Source organism: Zeugodacus cucurbitae, chromosome 4 (genome assembly GCF_028554725.1).
Source record: "Zeugodacus cucurbitae isolate PBARC_wt_2022May chromosome 4, idZeuCucr1.2, whole genome shotgun sequence".
Taxonomy (NCBI): domain Eukaryota; kingdom Metazoa; phylum Arthropoda; class Insecta; order Diptera; family Tephritidae; genus Zeugodacus; species Zeugodacus cucurbitae.
The window spans coordinates 53,110,090-53,129,691 of NC_071669.1; the positions used below are offsets into that span (position 1 = coordinate 53,110,090).

Here is a 19,602-nt window from a genome sequence, read left to right on the forward strand (position 1 = left end):
TTATTTGATGTGATAATTTTTACATTAAAATTAAATACATTTTTTATTTATCGCAGAAAAACCATCGGCGCCACGTGGCCCAACAGACGTCTTCGGCATGACAGATACAGCATTTACGCTCTCATGGGAACCATCGGAAAGCGATGGCGGCTCAAAGATTATCGAATACATTGTCGAAATCAAAGAATTCCATGAAACCGAATATCGTCTGCTCGGCAGCACGATCGGCAACGTTACAAACATACTCGTTAGTGAGGTGATCAAGGATCGTGCATATCAATTCAAAATCTATGCAAAGAATGAAGTTGGCATTAGTGAGGCACTTGAGACTGAAGACAAAATAGTTGTAGGCCGCAGAATAAGTAAGTGCCACATTAAGACTATATGTTTCATTTTTTATTTACAATTATAGATATCTATATTTATCATAACGTAGTTTTACCAATTTTTAATGCTACTTAAATTAGATTAGAGGCTTTAACTTACAAACTGCATAAAATTGAAATGCTTGCTTTTTCATCAACAAATAACTGATTTTAATATCTACTTAAAGCAATTTTAAAAGCTTTACTAACTGTATTTTCCTGCCAGTAAAGCTAATTTCGAAATACTCCCCGATATGACGAACAGTGCCGGAGTACTTAGATATAGTGGAGATTAGATAACTACCAAGAACAATTCATCATTCACATTGGAGAGTGACGAATCGAACAAAACAACTGTCATATATAAAATAGACTGAATGTTTAGAAATTTAGCTAAGTATCCACCAAGGACACGCTTGCAGAAGGGAAAAATTTGATATGTCGAAGAGACCTAAACTAGTATAACCGACTTTTTAGTAGTTCGGCACCTTTTTCTTACTTTTCGGAATGTCTATAAGATTAGAATCGAATTAGATTAAGGACCTCGTATCGCCATTCTTAAATCAGATAATCGTCATACGTATATCCATTTGTCCCGTAGATAGTGTTGCTGTTTTCAAAAGCTTCCAAAAAAAGATCTTTCATATCTTCTCATTCAAAATGTATCCTCTACTACTATAAAAGAAGTGTCTCTCTAAATTAATGTAATTAGTAGGTTCTATAACATTCCATAGGCAATAAACGATATTTTCTAAAAGAAAGTAAGACGTACCTGACTAAAATGATCCGAATTTTATTTAGCGAGAGATTACATATTTATGCGTTCTTATTAAGAATACTAATTTTTCCATAACTATTAAATTAAAATTAAAACATTTATTTAATTAAACCTTTGCTTAATTCCTTACACGCAAAACGCTGTCACGCTTTAAATAATGCTACTAATTCAAATGAATCGTACTAAATGCAGTACGTGCTTGGGAGAATATAGGTATGTACATAGCATATGTGAAGCATAACAAGATAAATAGTAATTCATCATATATGTACATAAGACATTTATTTATAAGATTTTCTAATAATTATTTATGTACGTGTAGCTCCTCCATCACCTCCGCAAAATTTGCGCATTCCGGATGTGACGAATCGCAGTGTCACCCTCGATTGGGAAGTTCCAGCAAGCAATGGAGGCTCTGAGATAACTGGTAAGTGCAAGCGAAAAAGAAGGCTTTTACTATTTCTAGGTAAACACTACCTGATGGTCTATACTAGAATTGCAGTACTGTTAGTCTGCAGCAAAGCTCAAATGAAAGCTGTTTCAAAAAGCTAAAGTGCTTTTATGGACATTAAGCTGAAAGCTCGAGAGCTACTCATTGCAGCTCTTTAAGTTTCTTAAAACTTTTAAAAAATATAATTTTTGTTTAATTTTACAATTTAATGCAACGCTAACTGGATCTGTATCTTCCCAAGGCTATTGTATTGAAAAACGTTCGGCTACATCGACCAAATGGACAAAGGTAATCACGTTAGATGCACACTGTCGCCAATACACCGTGGATAACTTGAAGGAAAAATGCGAATACTGGTTTAGAGTGTCGGCGGAAAATGCGGTTGGATTAGGTGCACCAGCCGTAACCGAGAGTGTCGCACTCAAAACGCATGCAAGTGAGTATAAAAAATATATCTAAAATAATAATGATCATTTTTTAAATTTTCTATGCCATTTTTTTTCATCAAATTAGCTGTTCCATCACCGCCCACTGCGCCATTGGAGGCGCGTGTACTCGCTGCCAATGCGCACGTATTCGAATGGGGTATACCCGAGTCAGATGGTGGTGCGCCACTGCTCGGCTATCACATTGCCATACGTGACATGAAGAAGACCATGTGGATCGAGGTGGGCCGTGTGCCGGCCGGTGTGCAAAGATTCCAAATACGTGACTTGCAAGAGAATCATGAATATATGATACGCATATTTGCAAAGAATGAAATCGGTCTTAGCGAACCGCTCGAATCGGAGGAGTCATATGTGGCTATCACTGCAGGTAAGGCTACACATTGTTTAGTTACAGTAAAATTTAATTAAAAAATATACTTTTCTATATGTTATAATTAAATGATTATTATTTTTATTTCGCAGGACATTTGAGTTTACCTGACGAACCGCGTACTGAAATGAGTTCGTGCAACACATCGTCGTGGTTACGTGACCACAATATGGATGCGGATATACATTCGTATGCGCGCGGTAAACTACTGCGACGCGATGAATACTTCTTCCGCATTTGGGCGAAATTGCCAAAGAGCAAAAAGAAGAGATCTTCAAAATAATTATAAAAATATAAAAAAAAACAACAAAGCAATGAATGCTTCGAAACTACTAATTTTACTAAATCTCACTTAATTTATGTAATTACTGATAATTTTCATATTTATACAGCATACTTTCACATGTGTTTGTGGATGTATGTACACTTAATTGTATAGTTTTTGAAACTGTTTTATATTCATTCAGCGATTTTAATTAATTTTAATTACATGTTGATTATGTAATGCCATTGTAAATGACTTACTTGAAATAATCACAACCCATATTTGTCTCCAATAATTGAAATTTTTCCACAAAGGTTTAAAAATGCGAGCGAAGAGAATTTTTACAACCAATGAATTGTGAAGAATTTTAATTCAAGTTTCAAATGTTATAAATATCAATTTTAGAAGACATAAAATAATCGCAAAAAAAAATTTGAAATATTTAAAAAATTAATTTCGATATCATATGTATAAAATTTAGTTTTGTTTATTATTTATTAAATCTGTGATAAATGTCAAAATGTCAAAGAAAACATTAAAAATGTCGCAAAATTTATGAAAACGTAAAAAAGAGAACAAGTACATATATAAATGTGAATTGTAAATGCAATAAATAATAATTGGTGCGAAAATGTTATTATTTATTGTATATTCCTGTTGTGAAGTGAAGAGGAAATTATGAGTTTACCTTTTGGGAGACTATCAAATGCAAATATAGGTGCGAGCATTTTAAAGGAACTCACACGATTTCACCTTCACTTCATGTCTGTAATCTCAATTATACTTTTTGTATGTAAAAGAAATCGTATATTATGAAATGTACATGATTGTTCTGAATGCATAAATAAAAATAAAATAATAAAAAATAACAAGAAGTCGTTTATTTCAAATATATGTATTTATACACCGGCCGTCATATAAATACAGTAGTATCTCGATACTTGCAACACCTCGATTCTTGCAACAAAGAAATATTTTACATTATGTACTCAGTACTTGCGACATCCAAATAATTTGACCTCGATACTTGCGACAAGAACTTATTGCTCTTGGTAACGGTTCCTTAGTTTAACTAAAAATCTGAAAACGTCCAGTTTTATTTCGATGAAGAGTTGTTGTGACTCTTACGCCGTGCATTTCTGTGAGATTTAAACCAGTTTTAACTAACGTTTTGAATAGTGCGTTTCCATAATGACAGGGAAAACATTGCCGATGAGTCGGGCCTCTTTCGGAAGCTTTTGCCTGATAGAACTCTAGTGCGCTCAAAAGATACCTCGGCTCCGTGACATAAAATCAGTAAAGAAAAAATAAACCGACAATCATGGAGTAAAATGAATGGTTACAGGAAAATCATTGAATCTACGCTCACGGAAATAAAAGTGTTTGGTGACTAGAATTGGAATTTGAAGAATGGTTTCACAAAACATTTGTTCCAGAGGATTGCAGATTTTTTGTTCTAAAAAAATTCTCTATCAAATTCCTTAAAATTGCAGATAAAATAGTTGCTCCGTGACGAAAATATTCCCGAAAAGGCTTTTTTGGTTTTTCATAATGCTCGCTGCCACTCCAAATAAGGAGCGTTTAAGAGTACTGATGGCCAAATATTGGTAATGTGCCTTTCTCCAAACTGTTCTGCTATTATACAGCCCTTGGACCAGAGCGTCATAAGGCTTACGAAAATTAAATACAAAACAAGGCTTATAGGTCACATCTTTCGACGAGGAAAAACAGTAGACGATGCTCTACGAAGCATCAGCTTGAAAAACGCAATATCTAGTTAGCTAATGCATGAAATGCCATTACTGTGTCTTCAATTAAGTCATCATTTTAAAAATTGTTTGACGTAACAACCGAATGGGATAATGAAGAAGACATTCATCTTTCAGAGTTACGTTTACAGCTGAAGACACATTAAACATTTACACCATTTCAAGTTTTAAGAAGTAGAACCATTGCACCTACTTTCGCACAAAAAGAAGTTCACTGTGACGATGATGATAACCCTACTGATGGTGGAGAAACAAACGACGTAGTCTTCAATACCAAGAAAGTTACGTCGGCGGTAGCTATAAGGGCGTTCAATATTTGCCTTGAATGGGCGGAGCAAAACAACGCCTACTTATCCAGAAACTCAGAAGCAACGTAGCACTGAACAAGCGAGCTTGCCCAATACAAACAAAAAAATATTTTTTTTAATTCATTCTTAATTCATATTGAACTTAAGGCTTTTTTGATGGAAATGCATATGAAAAAAAAATATTTTAAACCGAAAGTAGGTTTATATTATTTAATATGCAAAAAAGGATACTCGATACTTGCGACATCCTCAATACTTGCAGCGATTTCGGTTACGTGCAGAAATCGAGGTACTACTGTATATGTATATAATACAGAAGTAATTCATAAGATTACTTTTTGTTTGAAAAAGTACTAAAATACTTACGAACAAAGTTCAGTACTTGACAATTTTTATTTTTTTTTAAATTGCACAGGAAAAAAAATGTAAATAAGAGGTTATTTATTATAATTATGTATATTATATTATATATATTTACTTACATATACATATGACCGCAAACTTATGATTGTCGAAAAATATTTGAATCGCTTTTTTAACGGATTAACTGTGGCCTACTCAATATTTCTCATTAACGGAAATATACACTACACGAGTTCTCAAACTGTTACTCCCGATATGGAATATGTATTCAACTCAAAGTTTATGACAATTTTTAATGGCATACAACTTTTTTAACCAATATTATTTAATTTGACAAATTATATATTTGGATCATCACTAAAAATACAATAACCTCTACATACTTTAATCAATTTTTCATTGATAATAGCTAGAATTCAATTAAGTACCAATCGCAACACAACAACTATAGTTTAATTCTTCTATTTACAATTATAATGTGCACCCTGTAGCGATATACCAGCGGAAGACCGATTTTATGGTTGCTCTACTAATGTAACAACTCCATTCATTTATATCCGTAAACAAACATACACACGTATGCACAAGAATTTGCGAGTTCACATGTACGCTTTTAAAAGCGGTACATTACAACAAATGTCAATTCGACCTTACAGCACGAGCACCCTATCAGAGCAAGCAGTTTACAAGCGCATAAATTACTTTTGATCACAACACATTAATTCACTTTTTTCATTAATTACGAACGTACAAACATGTTTATTACATATTTCGCACTTTCTTTTCACAGAATCAATAATAATTTCACTAAAATATTTAATATAAAGCACTTTTCTCACATTCACCTTTACGAACCGTTAACCGACGCGTTTGTGCAAAAATTTACTGACATTTCGTCAAAAATGTGCGCCATTTTAGAAGAAGAAGCATAATTGCAGAGTTCACAAGCTACTTAGTTTATATTTTATTTGTATTTTTTATTCAGCCCAGCAACATGTAATAATTCTAATTTAAATAATTTCAATAGTTTTTTATTTATTTTGTTTATTTATAAATATATTTATTGTCTAAAATCTAGAAAAAATCATTGAATTTACAAATTCATATTTAATTATGTGCATCAGGCAGCACTGCGCAATTTCTCATTACATAAAGAAACAGTTCCTCGGTGTCAGCTCTTTTTACTAGTTTTGCTGTGCTATCCTCTGAAAGAAAAGTAAGATACATTTTTCTTTGCAACAAATTGAATTGAAAAAGTGCATCATTTGTAGTTGTAAATTTAATAGTTTATAATTTTCAGTTATTGTGCATAAGAAATAAGTGAATAAATTAAGTTTTGTGTATTCAATATACTGAAAGTAAACACACGAAGACTGGCCAGGGTGTGCTGTTTGCGATGTAGCGAAAATTCTATGCGAACGCGCCATTTTGTATTTGGTTTCTTCATGGTCCACACATTCTGAAACGTGTAAAGCAGTAAAAACATTTCAACAAATTTAACTGCTTTATTGATATATACTAATGCTAGACAGTGTTTAATGAAGTTTATGCAACAGTCTAATTATGTTGAAAGTATTCAAGAATAAAAAATATAAGTGAAAAAAAAAATCATTGAACAAAGTATGCAAATGAAAACGAAGACGAACATAGCACCCCTTCTGCTTCGTGTGTTCTTAATCGTCTTGCGCACGGTTGCATTTAGTAGAATGAAGCAAAAAGTGAATAAGAAAAATCAAATGGTTCATTAAAAAATTAGAATTATCTACTTATAACGTTAAAAAGTGTAAAGTTTACAATAATTTTGCGATAATTAGATATGATATTTATACCTTGTCGTATGCGCGTTAAGCAACAACGCTGTAAATAGGGAGAACGGTTGTAATGTTTACAATGTATAGAGTACGCTTTTACCATGTACATACCCGCCAGTGCGACAGTGTTTCCACCATTATTCTTAAGTTTTCATTCATCAAAGTTCAAGGACTGAAGTGTTGAAGAAAAACTTTTCCATAACAACTAAACCACGCTTATTTTGGTTATTAACATTTAAAAATTCCAGACGATCATTATAATGGTCGGTTTGAGTGTTGGCTATATAAATACACTAAAATCGATCAACAGTTCATGAGATAATATCAGAACTTGTACGCTGACAAAACTCGACGTCCGTAAAACTAGAAAATTGCTAATAATATACTTATTTATAAAAACAACTGGTAACATAATGAATTTCATGTATTAAAACTAGTGCGAGGAAAAAATTAAGTGTCGGAAAATTTTCATTGTAAAAGAAAATACGCGCAAATGACGTCATTCAAGGTCTTCCACAAAACACAAACGCACACTAGCAAAACTATTAAATTTCGTTACGTAGATGTTCTTTATTTGTTATTATTTTTCGTCTAATAAGAAAGCTGTGCTGACCGATAGCATAAAAGCTGGCGTGTCGTTATTGTTATTGTATTGGCTGAGAACAAATGTGTATACGCAGCAGAAACGACAAAACGACCAGCAATATTTGATAAGTCTGTATATTGACGAAAACTGTGGATTATACAAAAATCAGTTCCATTAATGTTTTTGTTAAAAAACGAACTAATTACCAAATGTGAAATAATAATTTAAATATATCTATAACTTTCTTTTTATATAGACCATGTAAACGAAAGCGGGAGTATCTGATTACAAATATAAAAACAAACATTGTGCGTTAGTACGGTATTGAAAGCAGCATGTATAAACGCTACTGAGGGAAAATCTTATACTAGAAAATCCTGCTAAACAGACACAGACAACTCTTTTGGATACTTCGATATTTTTAGTGGATAAATAAGAAAAATAAAACATTTATAGACAACTACAACGATTACTTTGCCGGCGACGTCGGTCAAATAAGCTTTGATCATGTCGGTGCAACAGTTTTGTTTGCGCTGGAATAACCATCAACCGAATTTCATTTCGGTATGTTCTTCGTTACTCCATAATGGCACTTTAGTGGACGTCACCTTAGCAGCAGAAGGTCGACAACTACAAGCCCACAAAATTGTACTCTCTGCTTGCAGCTCATATTTTCAAGTAAGTTTCTAAAACTAATTAAAAATGAAATGAACTTTGACCGTAATAATTTAATCCTTAGACACTATTTACATCGAATCCCTGTCAACACCCAATTGTAATACTTAAAGATGTCCAATATGATGACCTTAAGACTATGGTTGATTTTATGTACTATGGAGAAGTGAATGTATCACAAGAGCAGTTACCACACATTCTAAAAACGGCTGAGATGCTTAAAATCAAAGGACTTGCTGAAATGCCCACCGATCCTGCCAATTTAACTAAATCTGAAAGTAAATCATCGAATGAACCCACCGATTTAGTGGGTAGCGGTAGTACTGGCAGCAATGGCCAAAGTAGCAGTGGTGTTAATAGCGGCGGCATGGGTAGTAGTGCTGGTGGTAGCATAAATGAGACGCTCTGGGAGGTAAATGCAAAAGAATACATAAATGTTTGAAATATGCTGCAGTGTTTAGTTTTGTTACGAGATCCTAATTAACATAACTAACTTATAATAACTTGTAACATTAGTCTTTGATATCATGAACAAATTAAATTTATAATTATTTCCCATTAGGCATAAAATCGTTCTATTTAGTAATATAAAAATGTATTTGTTAAGTGTAAATTAATAATTTATCTGTTTTTTCTCATAGCCGCAGCATCACCATGGTCAGCACAGTGAAACCCAGTTTCAAACCCATCCCCATCAACAACAACAAAATAGCCAAACGCAAACATCACAACAGCAGCAACAGCAACATCATCAATTAAGACGTACTCCCTCACCATTAGGTGCGGGAGCTTCACCGGCAACTAGACGAAAACGACTTCGGAAATCTTCAAATAATGGTATGTTTAATAAATGTTTTTAAAAAATCAGTCGTATACATATTATATATGGTATTATAATACATATGTATTTATAAGTTACTAAAATCATTTTATAATACCATATTTTAGGATCTGGCGATCGCACCAATTCGGACGAGCAACATACTTCTTTGGACAGTGGAAATAATACTGGCGGCATAAGTCTTACACAGATGGGACAGATGTCTTTTGGCACCACAGGTGGTACCATCAGTGGCATGCCAACTCACACACTACACGCTACAAAATTGTTGAAAGAATCATCTAGCACTGAGGTTGAACCACATCCACAGGATGATAGCTTGGACGGTGGTCATGGACATGTACACATGCAAATTGTAATTAAAATATATTTTTTTTTTACATTTATTTGCATAATAAACAATTTTATTTTTTATTTTCATATATAGAAACCTGAAGTCGACATGAGCAGCGTACAACAATCGATGCCATTGGACATATCTGCTGCTACAACTCCTTCAGAGCATGATGCACCAAATTCTCAATCATCTCATTCTGGTGAGTAGTAATTCCAACATTTTCATTTATTAGTTGGCACGCAGTAGGCGTAAAAATTAGTATAAATTTACAATATATTTTTGATTTTTGTGAGAAAAAATTGTTATTGACAATAATTTAGCGTATATTAAGGGATTAGAGGTAGTCAGAGACACGAAAAATGGGAATTTTCAATATTTTTTGTTTTTTGCTATTAAATTATAATCATAATATGGCAGTATTACGAAATTTTTTGACTTGAGATCACGAAAATTTACAAAAAATTTATATAATTTCCAAAGATATAGCTGTTTGTGTTGACTCTGTTCCAAAAAAGGTCCTTGCGGTGACTATCAAAAGTCCTCTGAGATTCATTTAAAATCAATCGGATAAGAAAAATTAGTTTTTGAAATAAATAATATCCTTTTTAATTTTAAATTCATATTTATTATTATTTTATTTTTTTCAAAATTAACAAAATGTCGGCATCTGTGAAATTTTTTTTCTATATTTTCTGGAAAAAACAACAGTTAATTGGTCTTAAAAAAATCAAAATTTTTGAAAAAAATATCCTTTGATCAGGCCTAAGTTTATTATGTATTTTAAAAGCTGTATAAATTTCATTAAAATCTACTGATCGGTTTTCGAGTTAAATAGTTTTGAGAAAAACACATTTAAAGTGTTGCCACGAAGCATTATGCCTTCCCGAGTGTCGTCGTTCGCGGTTGTATGCAGCTGCCGATAGCGACATGCTCCCGAGCGCTTTGGAGTCTCCGAGCAATCCTTGTTATTGGTCGAAGAACTCGAAAAGTAATTATCGGATTAACTTCAAATTTTCGGAAAATATTTTTGAGATATTACACTTAACGAAAATGCAAAAAAATAATTAATCCTGACTACCCCTAACCTCTTTAAGAAAGGTTTCCCAAGTTTTTCCAATCACTGTGTCATTGTAGTTTCGAATGCATTTACAAACTCATTTTATATGAGCAGAATAAGAAGGTCTTATGTATGGTGTCTGAATGTTTGAAGAAGGTCGAAACTTCAAAGACTTCTCCAAAATAGTTTTACTGCGGAATTGAGAGGTTTTAGGCGGATAATTTCGTTTGTACAAATTCGTTAGATCTTTGTTTTAGGATTCATGCTGTTACTTTCCAAGCTAATGGTTTCTTTTGCACCGTAGAAGTCGTCGTTTGGTATACAATTTTTTGTTATGTCAATTGAGAAACTCTCTTTTACAAAAATATATGTATGCATTTTTTCTGTCAATTTGATTTTATACTTGTGTTAACCTGGTTATTTTAGGGATTCATGACATTTGGGTAAATTTCCTTCTCAATAGCATCACATTTCCATTTTAAATATCTGCTTTATAACATAGCCATACTCTATATGTTGAATCATTCATAATAGAACATTCTTAGTCTTTAATTTTTTTTTTAATATTAAGGCTGCGAATGACCTGCGTATAACATTAGGGTTAACAAAAAAAAAAAAAAATTAAAAATTCATATATCGGAATTTATAACAACAATGTAGCAGAAATTTTATTTATAAAGTTAAAATAACAATAGCGCAGAAGAGTGTAAGCTAATTATGCCAGAATATACAAATTAAATAAGTGATAAATATAATAATTTATTTTACATTATACATTTAAGATAAAAGTAAGAAAAATAATATTAAAAAACTACCGCTATACGTATACGTAAAGCTGATAATCTTTTATGAGACCTATCTTGCTGTACTTGGGGATCAGGAGAGAGCTATGCACAGAGTCTGATCAAAATTATAAATTTTTACCTCATTTGTAGCAAGCAAAGTGTGATCGTTGCTGTATAATATAATAATGAAACTTAAATAGCACTGATTTAATGCTTTTGTTTGAAAATATTTACATTTAAATAAAGCTTGTGAAATAATTTCTACAAAAATTCTTGAGCATAAGCGTCCCTTGTTTTTTTTCTATAACTTTCAAAGTCTCTGTTTCTCTCTCAATCCAATAAAAACGAGCCAATTTGTTGGTATATTTTGTGATAAAGTAATTGTAGTTAATAACTAGTTAGTTGAAAAAACTTAATACAAAAAAAGAAATGTAATAAAATGAAACTAAAGTATACGATACACCAAAATAGTTGCACTTAATAGTGGTGTTAGTGAACAACAAAAAAAAATACAAAACCTCTCACACTCTCTTACTCTCTCTCCCCTTCCCAGGTCTGCAATGGACGGTCGTTGACTCGAACTATTCACGCTTTTCGCTATCGACTTGTCAGCCAAATTTGATTGGCAACGGCGGCGGGAACGCTGGTGGCAGCTCTGGCGCACAACAAGCGAACGCATCAAATAGTGATCCACAGCAACATCAACGACAGCAACACGCGCAGGAGTCAGCCCAACAAGCGGCTGCTGGACAACAGCAGCAGCAGCAACAGCAACAACAGCATTTTCAACAGTTACACTATCAACAGCAACAACAGCAGCAGCAGCAACAACAACAGCAGCAGCAACAACAGCAACAGCAACAGCAACAAAATGCCGCAACCACATATTCGCCACAGATCATCACTGTGAATAGCCTAGTCAGCAATTATGGCGGAGCCGGTGCGGCAGCACAAAACCTATCACCAACTTCACCCAATGAATCCAGCATGGTACAATCGGTGTACAGTCAAGGTCCTACGCCCATACAATCACCCGTACATCCCAACGATGTTACAGGAAATGCATCAGGCAGTGGCGGTAGTAACGTTTCCGCCGCCAATGCCGCTGCAAGTGGAGGTAGTAGTGGTGGTGGTGGTAATGCGGCCGGTGCTGGCGGCAGCAGCAGCTCAAGTGGAGGAAATACAAATAGCGGCAGCGGTGGCAATCAAGGTGCAAAACGTAAACGTTCTGTCAATCCGCAAGGCGATGAGAACTTCATACGCGCTTTGGAGGCAGTACGTTCCGGTGGTATTGGTTTCTGTAAGGCTGCACGTCTTTTCGGCGTAAATAATCGTACATTGTGGTTAGAGTACAAGAAACGCGGTTACCCCGTATCGAGGCCCAGCATCAAAGCACGTGTCGTTAAGCAAGAACCAAATATGTCACCATCACCAACACCACCGAACACCGCTACCGATGATACGACCAATGAAAATTACGAACACCTAACCGCCGCTGTAGCTGCGGCTGCTCAATCAGCTGCATTGAATATGCAAATACCGCCTCCAGCTGATACGCCTACACCGTCGGTGATGTGTACACCACATCATACTGGCTCAGCTAGCGGTGCTGGCGGCGCACACCCGGCTATGGGTGTAATGAACTTTTTAGATCCGCGACATATGGACTTCTCGGCGGCTGGTCTGCATACCGTGTCCAGACAGCGATATATTGATGCGACCGGTGTCGGTGCTGGCACCGGTACGGGCACTATCAACGTTAATCCGGCAGCTGCAATGAATTTACAAAGTATTAACTTCAATTCAATATAGAATTCAGTTTCGGGTGCAAACACTGCGACGACGATTTCGATGCACATTGCACAACAGCATCAACAGCAACACCAACAAACGGTAGCAGTAGCAGCCACCACACATACACATCCAATAACAACAGCCATAATACAAACAGCAACACATCCCACACATCATAGCATTGCTAGTGTGACTGGTGCGGCTGGTGTAGTGGGTGGCGGTAGTGGTGGTGGTGGCAATCATACGGTATTGGCACACTCACATCCATTGGCGCTCGCTCATAGCGGTGCACCAGCTGGGACAGCGCTTTTCATAACATGAACTTAAATGAAATCAACCAAATTATTGGGATCAACAAATAAGCGATAGTCATAGGAAGCAGAAAAATGGCAATACAGGAAATCTAATTCAACTGAATAAAATTCATCGAAAATGCAGAAACACATATACTATACATATATACAAAGCGTTTTGTGCGGTGTACCCAATGTGCGGTACCTATTTTATACCATTTTATCTCAATGCCATGTGGAAAGATAGCGCGATAGCAGTTAAATTTCACATTTTTGTGCACCGCAAAAACACTGACGCGTATAATACCTATTAACGATAACAAAAGTGAAATAGACACACGCGTTGAGCGTAAACTCGAAATTGTTTGGAAAAAAGTAATACATAATTCATAAATACCCTAAGATCGTATGTAGCTTAATTAAGTAAATATTTTTTAAAACTTCTTGGCAAAATAACATATATATATATAATACCTATAAATGCATACATATATAAATATATATACACTAAAATAATGTTAAAGTTATCTGATATGTACAGTACGCAAACAAAAAAATTACTGATTTTTTAATTGTCATTTTATAATAATTTGTATATTGATTAATTTTCTTATACAAACAAGTTCTATCTATCATCATACATAGTTAGTGTTGGTAGTTATAACTATTTGCAAACGTGAACTACAGTAGTGCATAATAGAAATTGCAATTAATTCTTCTAACATACACACCACACTCAACAGACCAGAAGCAGCAATGCCACAATTAAAGGCGTTCCTTAAGAAAATAATAAAACAATTTTGAGATCGATTTTTTGTAGTTTTAGGAAACAATTTTTTGTACAGTGAAGCAGAACAAGCAAAACGACCGTGAAAAATACATATATATATAAAAAAAAAACACATACACACACAAAGCACAGAAAGCAGTGCGCCATCTTCTGATAGACTTAACTGCGTAACTATTTATTATAAAAAAAAAGTTTTTGTTTTTTAACTAAAAATAATTAATAGAGTGCATATTTCAAAAACCAGCGAAATTAAGAATTAAAGTATAAATACAAATGATATCCTTAAATTTAATAAATGTGCGATATACGTGTAAAGAAATAAATATAAATAGTTTATAAAAAATATACTCGACATGGTGTAATTTTACTTCATACAGATATTATACTTAAGCTTATTTATTTATGGTTGCTAAAATTACGAACATAATTAGTATTGATGAAGTGATTGGAAAATTAATATTCTTGACAAACAATTGATATCAGAATATTTTCGGATTGATATCAAGAAACTTGAGAATCAACCACGAAGCATATTTTTCTTAAAGACTTTGAAGACTCTTTACTTGTCAACGATTTCTATTATTTAAAAATATACATTACTTAGAAATCGTTTTTCCAATTACAAGTTCATTTTCACTTCGCAGGTTAGGAGTTAAATTCCTGGCAGCCATATTAATATTCCGTTAAGAATGTGCATTGATAAAGCTGTAGGCCTTATGTGATCTCTACTCTCAGCTTCTTTTCTTCGTAATGTTTTAGCAATCCAGTACTGCTCCTTCGATTTCAGCCAACAAATTGAATTCATCGCTTCTCCTTAACTAATATTCACTCTTATTCATTTTCAGATATATCACAGCCGTCAAATGCTAACGTCTCCACAATTGTCGCACAGCCAGAATGTTCACCACGCGCTGTTAATATGGCAATGTCACCGTCACCGACCAGCCTGCTCTCTCAACAACAACAACAGCATTCGCCAGTACAATTGCAACATCAACATTCGCAACAACAACAGCAAATGGGTACGAAACGGAATCGTGTACTAACACGACAACCGCGTGTTAAACGCGATAGTGATAGTCTATCAAATGCACAGGTTTCACCGGAACCCCACCAAGGAAGTGGTGTCGATTTCGATCCCTTTAGCAATTCGCCCGGTGGTAGTTCACATTCAAACTACATCCCGGCACATGCGCTACAATTGCATCCCAGTCATCATCACCTACTGACAGTGCCGACGCGTATTGAACGTCATTCATCCGAACCGGCGCCCAGTTTGACACCATCGTCACCCCATTTGCTCTCTGTACCGCAGAGTACACCATTTCTGATGAAACAACATTCGGATCCATTACTGCCCACGCAACATTCACTTAGTGGCGCTGGCGCATTAATCGTTGGTGGTGGCACAAATCCGTTTGCACCGCTACATCGTCAGTATTCACATCCACTATCTTGTACAACCAGTGGCGCTAACAGCAGTGCCGGTACTAGTCATATCACCAGCGTTCCATTACATCATTCACACCACATATCACTACCCGAATCGATGTACACGTCCGGCGGTTCGCCACCACCAGTTGGCTCGTCGCAATACGTGGTGCCACAACAAATTGTGTCTAGCGGTAGTAGTGGCACGTCGAATGAGATAGTCGGCGCGGGGAGTGCTTCATCGGCTAGTCCGTCAAAAGTGCTCAGCATACCACATTTCACCACTACTTATATTGATGACGGCGATGCACGTGGCCGTAACAATTCACCAAGTACCCATTCATCTATGGGCGGCGTACATACTAATACGTCGACTATTAGTTCGGCACCCTTGGAGCGTGTTCGTTCAGCGGAATCGAATACACCACCGCCAACAACAACAAGCAAGATTCGTAGTTCGAAATCAACATCTAGTGTTATGCTATCGGAACGTATGAGTAGTTTACATCCTGGCGCTGCAGCTATGGGCAGCAGTTCATTTGAACACTTGCCTTCGTTGCGCGTAAAGAGCGAGGAATTGCAAAGATCAGTGTCTTCTCCACAAGTGAGTACTAGAGAATGTTGTAAATTTTGTATTTGTTCGTTGCAAATAACCCTCGCTCATTACTAATCGAATAACGTTAATTTAGTTGTATAACTTTGTCTTACGGTTAAAGTTTCCCTGAAAGATAACTGTAATGCAACAAAAATCTAAATAAACTATAAACTTTTATGCTTCCTTGCAGACCTCTCAGGAGATCATCACATTGGAGAATCCTCGCTCCAGTCATTGTCCTGTTATACGGCCCGGGCCGGCACTGGGCTGTAATTTTTGTTGGAACACTATAGATGGACATGGTAGAATTTTGCGGCGCAAAACCAAATACCACTGTCCCGAATGTCAAACGAATTTATGCATTGTACCATGTTTTCAGGAGTATCATGAGCGGCAAAACAATGAAGCGGCCAATACTTCAACCGGCAATGATGGCAATAGTAGTAAATCTTACTCAGGTACCACCGGCAGGAGTGGCAATAGTGGCAGTGGCGGTAATAGCACACGGCTATATTCCAAAACTGAATCCATTTGAAAGCGCTAAATGCTGCAGATGAAACTTTGAAAACTATTTATTGTTGAACCAGCAGCAGCAGCTGTAGGAGATCAAAAAAAATTGTTGTTTGTAAGGTGGGCTAAGTTAACCTTTGACTTTGGTTCAAAGGTGTGCATCTTATAAGTCCCACCTATTAATAAAAAAAAAAACTTAAACATATTATCTGAACTCCACTAGTGCAAATTGAATTTGCATGGAGTGCACGATATTAATATTTGTATTCGAAAAACGAAAAAAAAATCGCTGAAAATGCAAGAAACTAAAGAGGTTATGTACTTGAAGACAGATTTGTACCAACGTACAAATTGCAATTTTGTCACTTGAAGACTTGTTGCTGTGCAACAAAGTCCATTTTAATGCACTACATACAGCATGATGCATGATGAATTTTGTCAGTGCAATTGGTAGAAATGTACATATGTATGTATATGGCGATGAAAACTTTTTTGTGAATCTTTTTGGTATATATATGTATGTATGTATTTAATGAGCGCGAGCTTAGTGCATACGTTGTTTACGCACCAAGCATTGGTACAAAGGAAATATTTATATTTTTCACATATTTTATCTTTAAAATGAACAACTCACTTTTTGAATGTAAGACGTTTTAATGGAAAAAAAGCGAAACTTATCATATGCATACTTATAAAATAGGTTTTTGTTAATTGTTGCCACAAACACAATTCAGCGGGCACGCACACTCCTCACACACTTCAACAAAGAAAATGCAGTTTTGAGCTATTGAGGAAACCACCTTTGGGGCCTCAATTAAAAAAACAGCGTGCCATATTGTCATTTATTACGTGAGCGTGATGATTTGGTTATTGCATTGTAAACTTAAAGAAGTAATCTAAACATATGTACAAATGTATGTGCGAGTACTGGGGGTTTTTTAAATAGACATATATTTATTTTAAGCATTATTAATTACTTATGTATGTATATGTACATATGTAGGTTAACCTATAAATTTATAGCGAAAGCTGTTTGGTTTAATTTTGGCTCAGTTTATTTAAAGCATACATTTCTAAACACTTTTTTGCTTTGTTTTACTGTGAGTTGTTAAACAAAACAGTCACTTTGGGTTACTGTATCCAAAATATGTCGACATACAATTTCTAAAATTAATATGCATTACAAAAACAATGCAATTTGTTTTTTTGTTTTGTTAAAATCTCAAGTAGCCGACATTTTTTTAGTAAATTTGTGTTTCGAATTGAGTAATTTTTCAAAATTTGGTACATACATTATGTGAAAATTATGGCTAGAACGAACGACCGTTAATAAAACGCAATATATTTCTATACTGCTATGCATATATGTAGCTGCTTTTTTATTTAATTTATGTTATGCTAAATTTTACAGCGAATTGTAGTTTTTTTAATTTGTAACATTTCGATAAATTTTAAAATGAAACCGAAACACACTTGTTTCTAATATTTTTTATTAATTTAAAAATTCATATCAAATTTATAAAGAATACACTAACTACTTTCGAAAAAAAAGTTTAAATTTTTTTTAATGTAGCACTTTAATTTACTTAAATGCTTCTTAAGCATTTCGGCAAGTGCGTTGTGTCGTTTTAACGATATTTTCTTTAAATATGAAATTCTAAAAATTAAAATTTATTTATATTAATTGTGTAAGATATTTTTAATTATAAAAATAATAATTTTTGGAATATTACTTTTAACGTAATTTTCAAATGTTTTTATGTTTATTTTGTTTATGAAAATTATATTTAATAATTTTAACTTGCTCAAACTTAACTTTAATGACAGTGCTTTGCATTATTATATTTAATTTTTTATTTAGTTTAATTTTTTGAACCATATAAAAACTAATGCTAACTTACAAATTGAACAATAAACGAAAAATATGCTGTTTAACAGTCGCCAGGTACCCACCAAAACACTAAGAGCCTAAAACTTTATTGTTAGATTGTTTTTTAAACAACATTTGTCAGATTTTTTGTTTATTTCTACAAAACAATGCAATTGGTATTAACGTTTTTTTCAATAGTGGTTACTGTTGGTATAACTAAATTCATTAAAAAAAACATACTCGCCCTTGCGAAGTTTTTAAAGCAAACAGCAAAATAATTGCGTACAAGGTCATAGTTGTTATAGAAACATATTATATACATATGTTAATATGGAAATGTTGGCTCCAAGTAAATATGGTTTCATTTAAATGATAAAAACTGACATTATTGGAATGTATGCTACATAGTATGCAATTGTTTAGTGAACATTATTAGTTAAGTGAAATACCTCATTTTAGTTTTCAACTCTTTTTGCTGTTATATACATATGTACATATGTATGTATATGCATAGGTATGTACAGTATGTTTTTACATGTGAAATTTCAAACATACACTGCAGGAAAAAAGAGCGAAATGTGAAATGTTAAGTACGTTTAGTTGCAATTTTATTTTTCGAATCTAATTTAAGATTAAATGTTGAGAAATGTGCAACAGTAATTGACACTTAATTTTATATACCACAAATATGTATATTTATATAAGTATGTCGCACTGTAAATGCGAATTTCATTTTTACTAATCAAGTCAAACGAGTATATACATAGTAGTCGATTACTCGAAAACATAAACCAAATTTATACAATTCTTTTACAGTCAATATAATTTATTAAGCAACAACAAAGTTTTAGTTATATTATACATACATATATGAAATATTGATGCTGAAATTCTTTAATTTTATATTACACAAATTGTATATTATATTTAGTTGTTTAATTGAAGGAAATAACGATGAAACATATTTTATATTTGTATTCGTGACATACACACACATATGCTTGTATGTATGTATATATGTTTTGAATACGATTGTTGGCAAATGCAGACGAGTATGTACGTTGTTATATTTGAAAGATTTATTTTTTATTATTTGGTCAGCTACTTTA

The 19,602-nt window shown here is 34.0% G+C and overlaps 2 protein-coding genes across 3 annotated transcripts in view; both read left to right on the forward strand.

Annotated features, from left to right (window-relative positions):
* Positions 1–3,553, forward strand: part of LOC105211083 (titin) — a 115,772-nt gene extending 112,219 nt beyond the window's left edge. The window contains exons 31-35 of the mRNA XM_054228878.1: positions 57–362; positions 1,466–1,570; positions 1,836–2,030; positions 2,108–2,410; positions 2,506–3,553. Of these exons, the coding sequence (XP_054084853.1) occupies positions 57–362; positions 1,466–1,570; positions 1,836–2,030; positions 2,108–2,410; positions 2,506–2,696 (1,100 nt within the window). The 3' untranslated portion in view covers positions 2,697–3,553. The remainder of the gene's footprint in view (positions 1–56; positions 363–1,465; positions 1,571–1,835; positions 2,031–2,107; positions 2,411–2,505) is intronic.
* Positions 3,554–6,188: 2,635 nt separating this feature from the next.
* LOC105211076 (longitudinals lacking protein, isoforms H/M/V) lies at positions 6,189–18,697 on the forward strand. Of its 2 annotated transcripts, XM_011182348.3 has the most exons (8): positions 6,189–6,334; positions 7,772–8,193; positions 8,255–8,602; positions 8,832–9,027; positions 9,139–9,386; positions 9,459–9,567; positions 14,933–16,122; positions 16,304–18,697. In XM_011182348.3, the coding sequence occupies exons 2-8, from the start codon at positions 8,023–8,025 to the stop codon at positions 16,646–16,648; spliced, it is 2,607 nt and encodes an 868-aa protein (XP_011180650.1). In that variant the 5' UTR covers positions 6,189–6,334; positions 7,772–8,022; the 3' UTR covers positions 16,649–18,697. The 2 variants fall into 2 exon arrangements, with proteins under 2 accessions (XP_011180650.1, XP_028895349.1); XM_029039516.2 differs by lacking the exons at positions 14,933–16,122; positions 16,304–18,697 and adding an exon at positions 11,764–14,182 and having other exon boundaries at positions 6,199–6,334.
* The last annotated feature ends 905 nt before the right edge of the window (positions 18,698–19,602 follow it).

Bases quoted from the DNA above. Each gene is read 5' to 3' on its own strand.
- LOC105211076 (XM_011182348.3), top strand. From the start codon at position 8,023: ATGTCGGTGCAACAGTTTTGTTTGCGCTGGAATAACCATCAACCGAAT. The intron at 8,194-8,254 runs GTAAGTTTCTAA...TTTAATCCTTAG, and splicing joins CTTGCAGCTCATATTTTCAA to ACACTATTTACATCGAATCC. The intron at 9,028-9,138 runs GTATGTTTAATA...ACCATATTTTAG, and splicing joins TCGGAAATCTTCAAATAATG to GATCTGGCGATCGCACCAAT.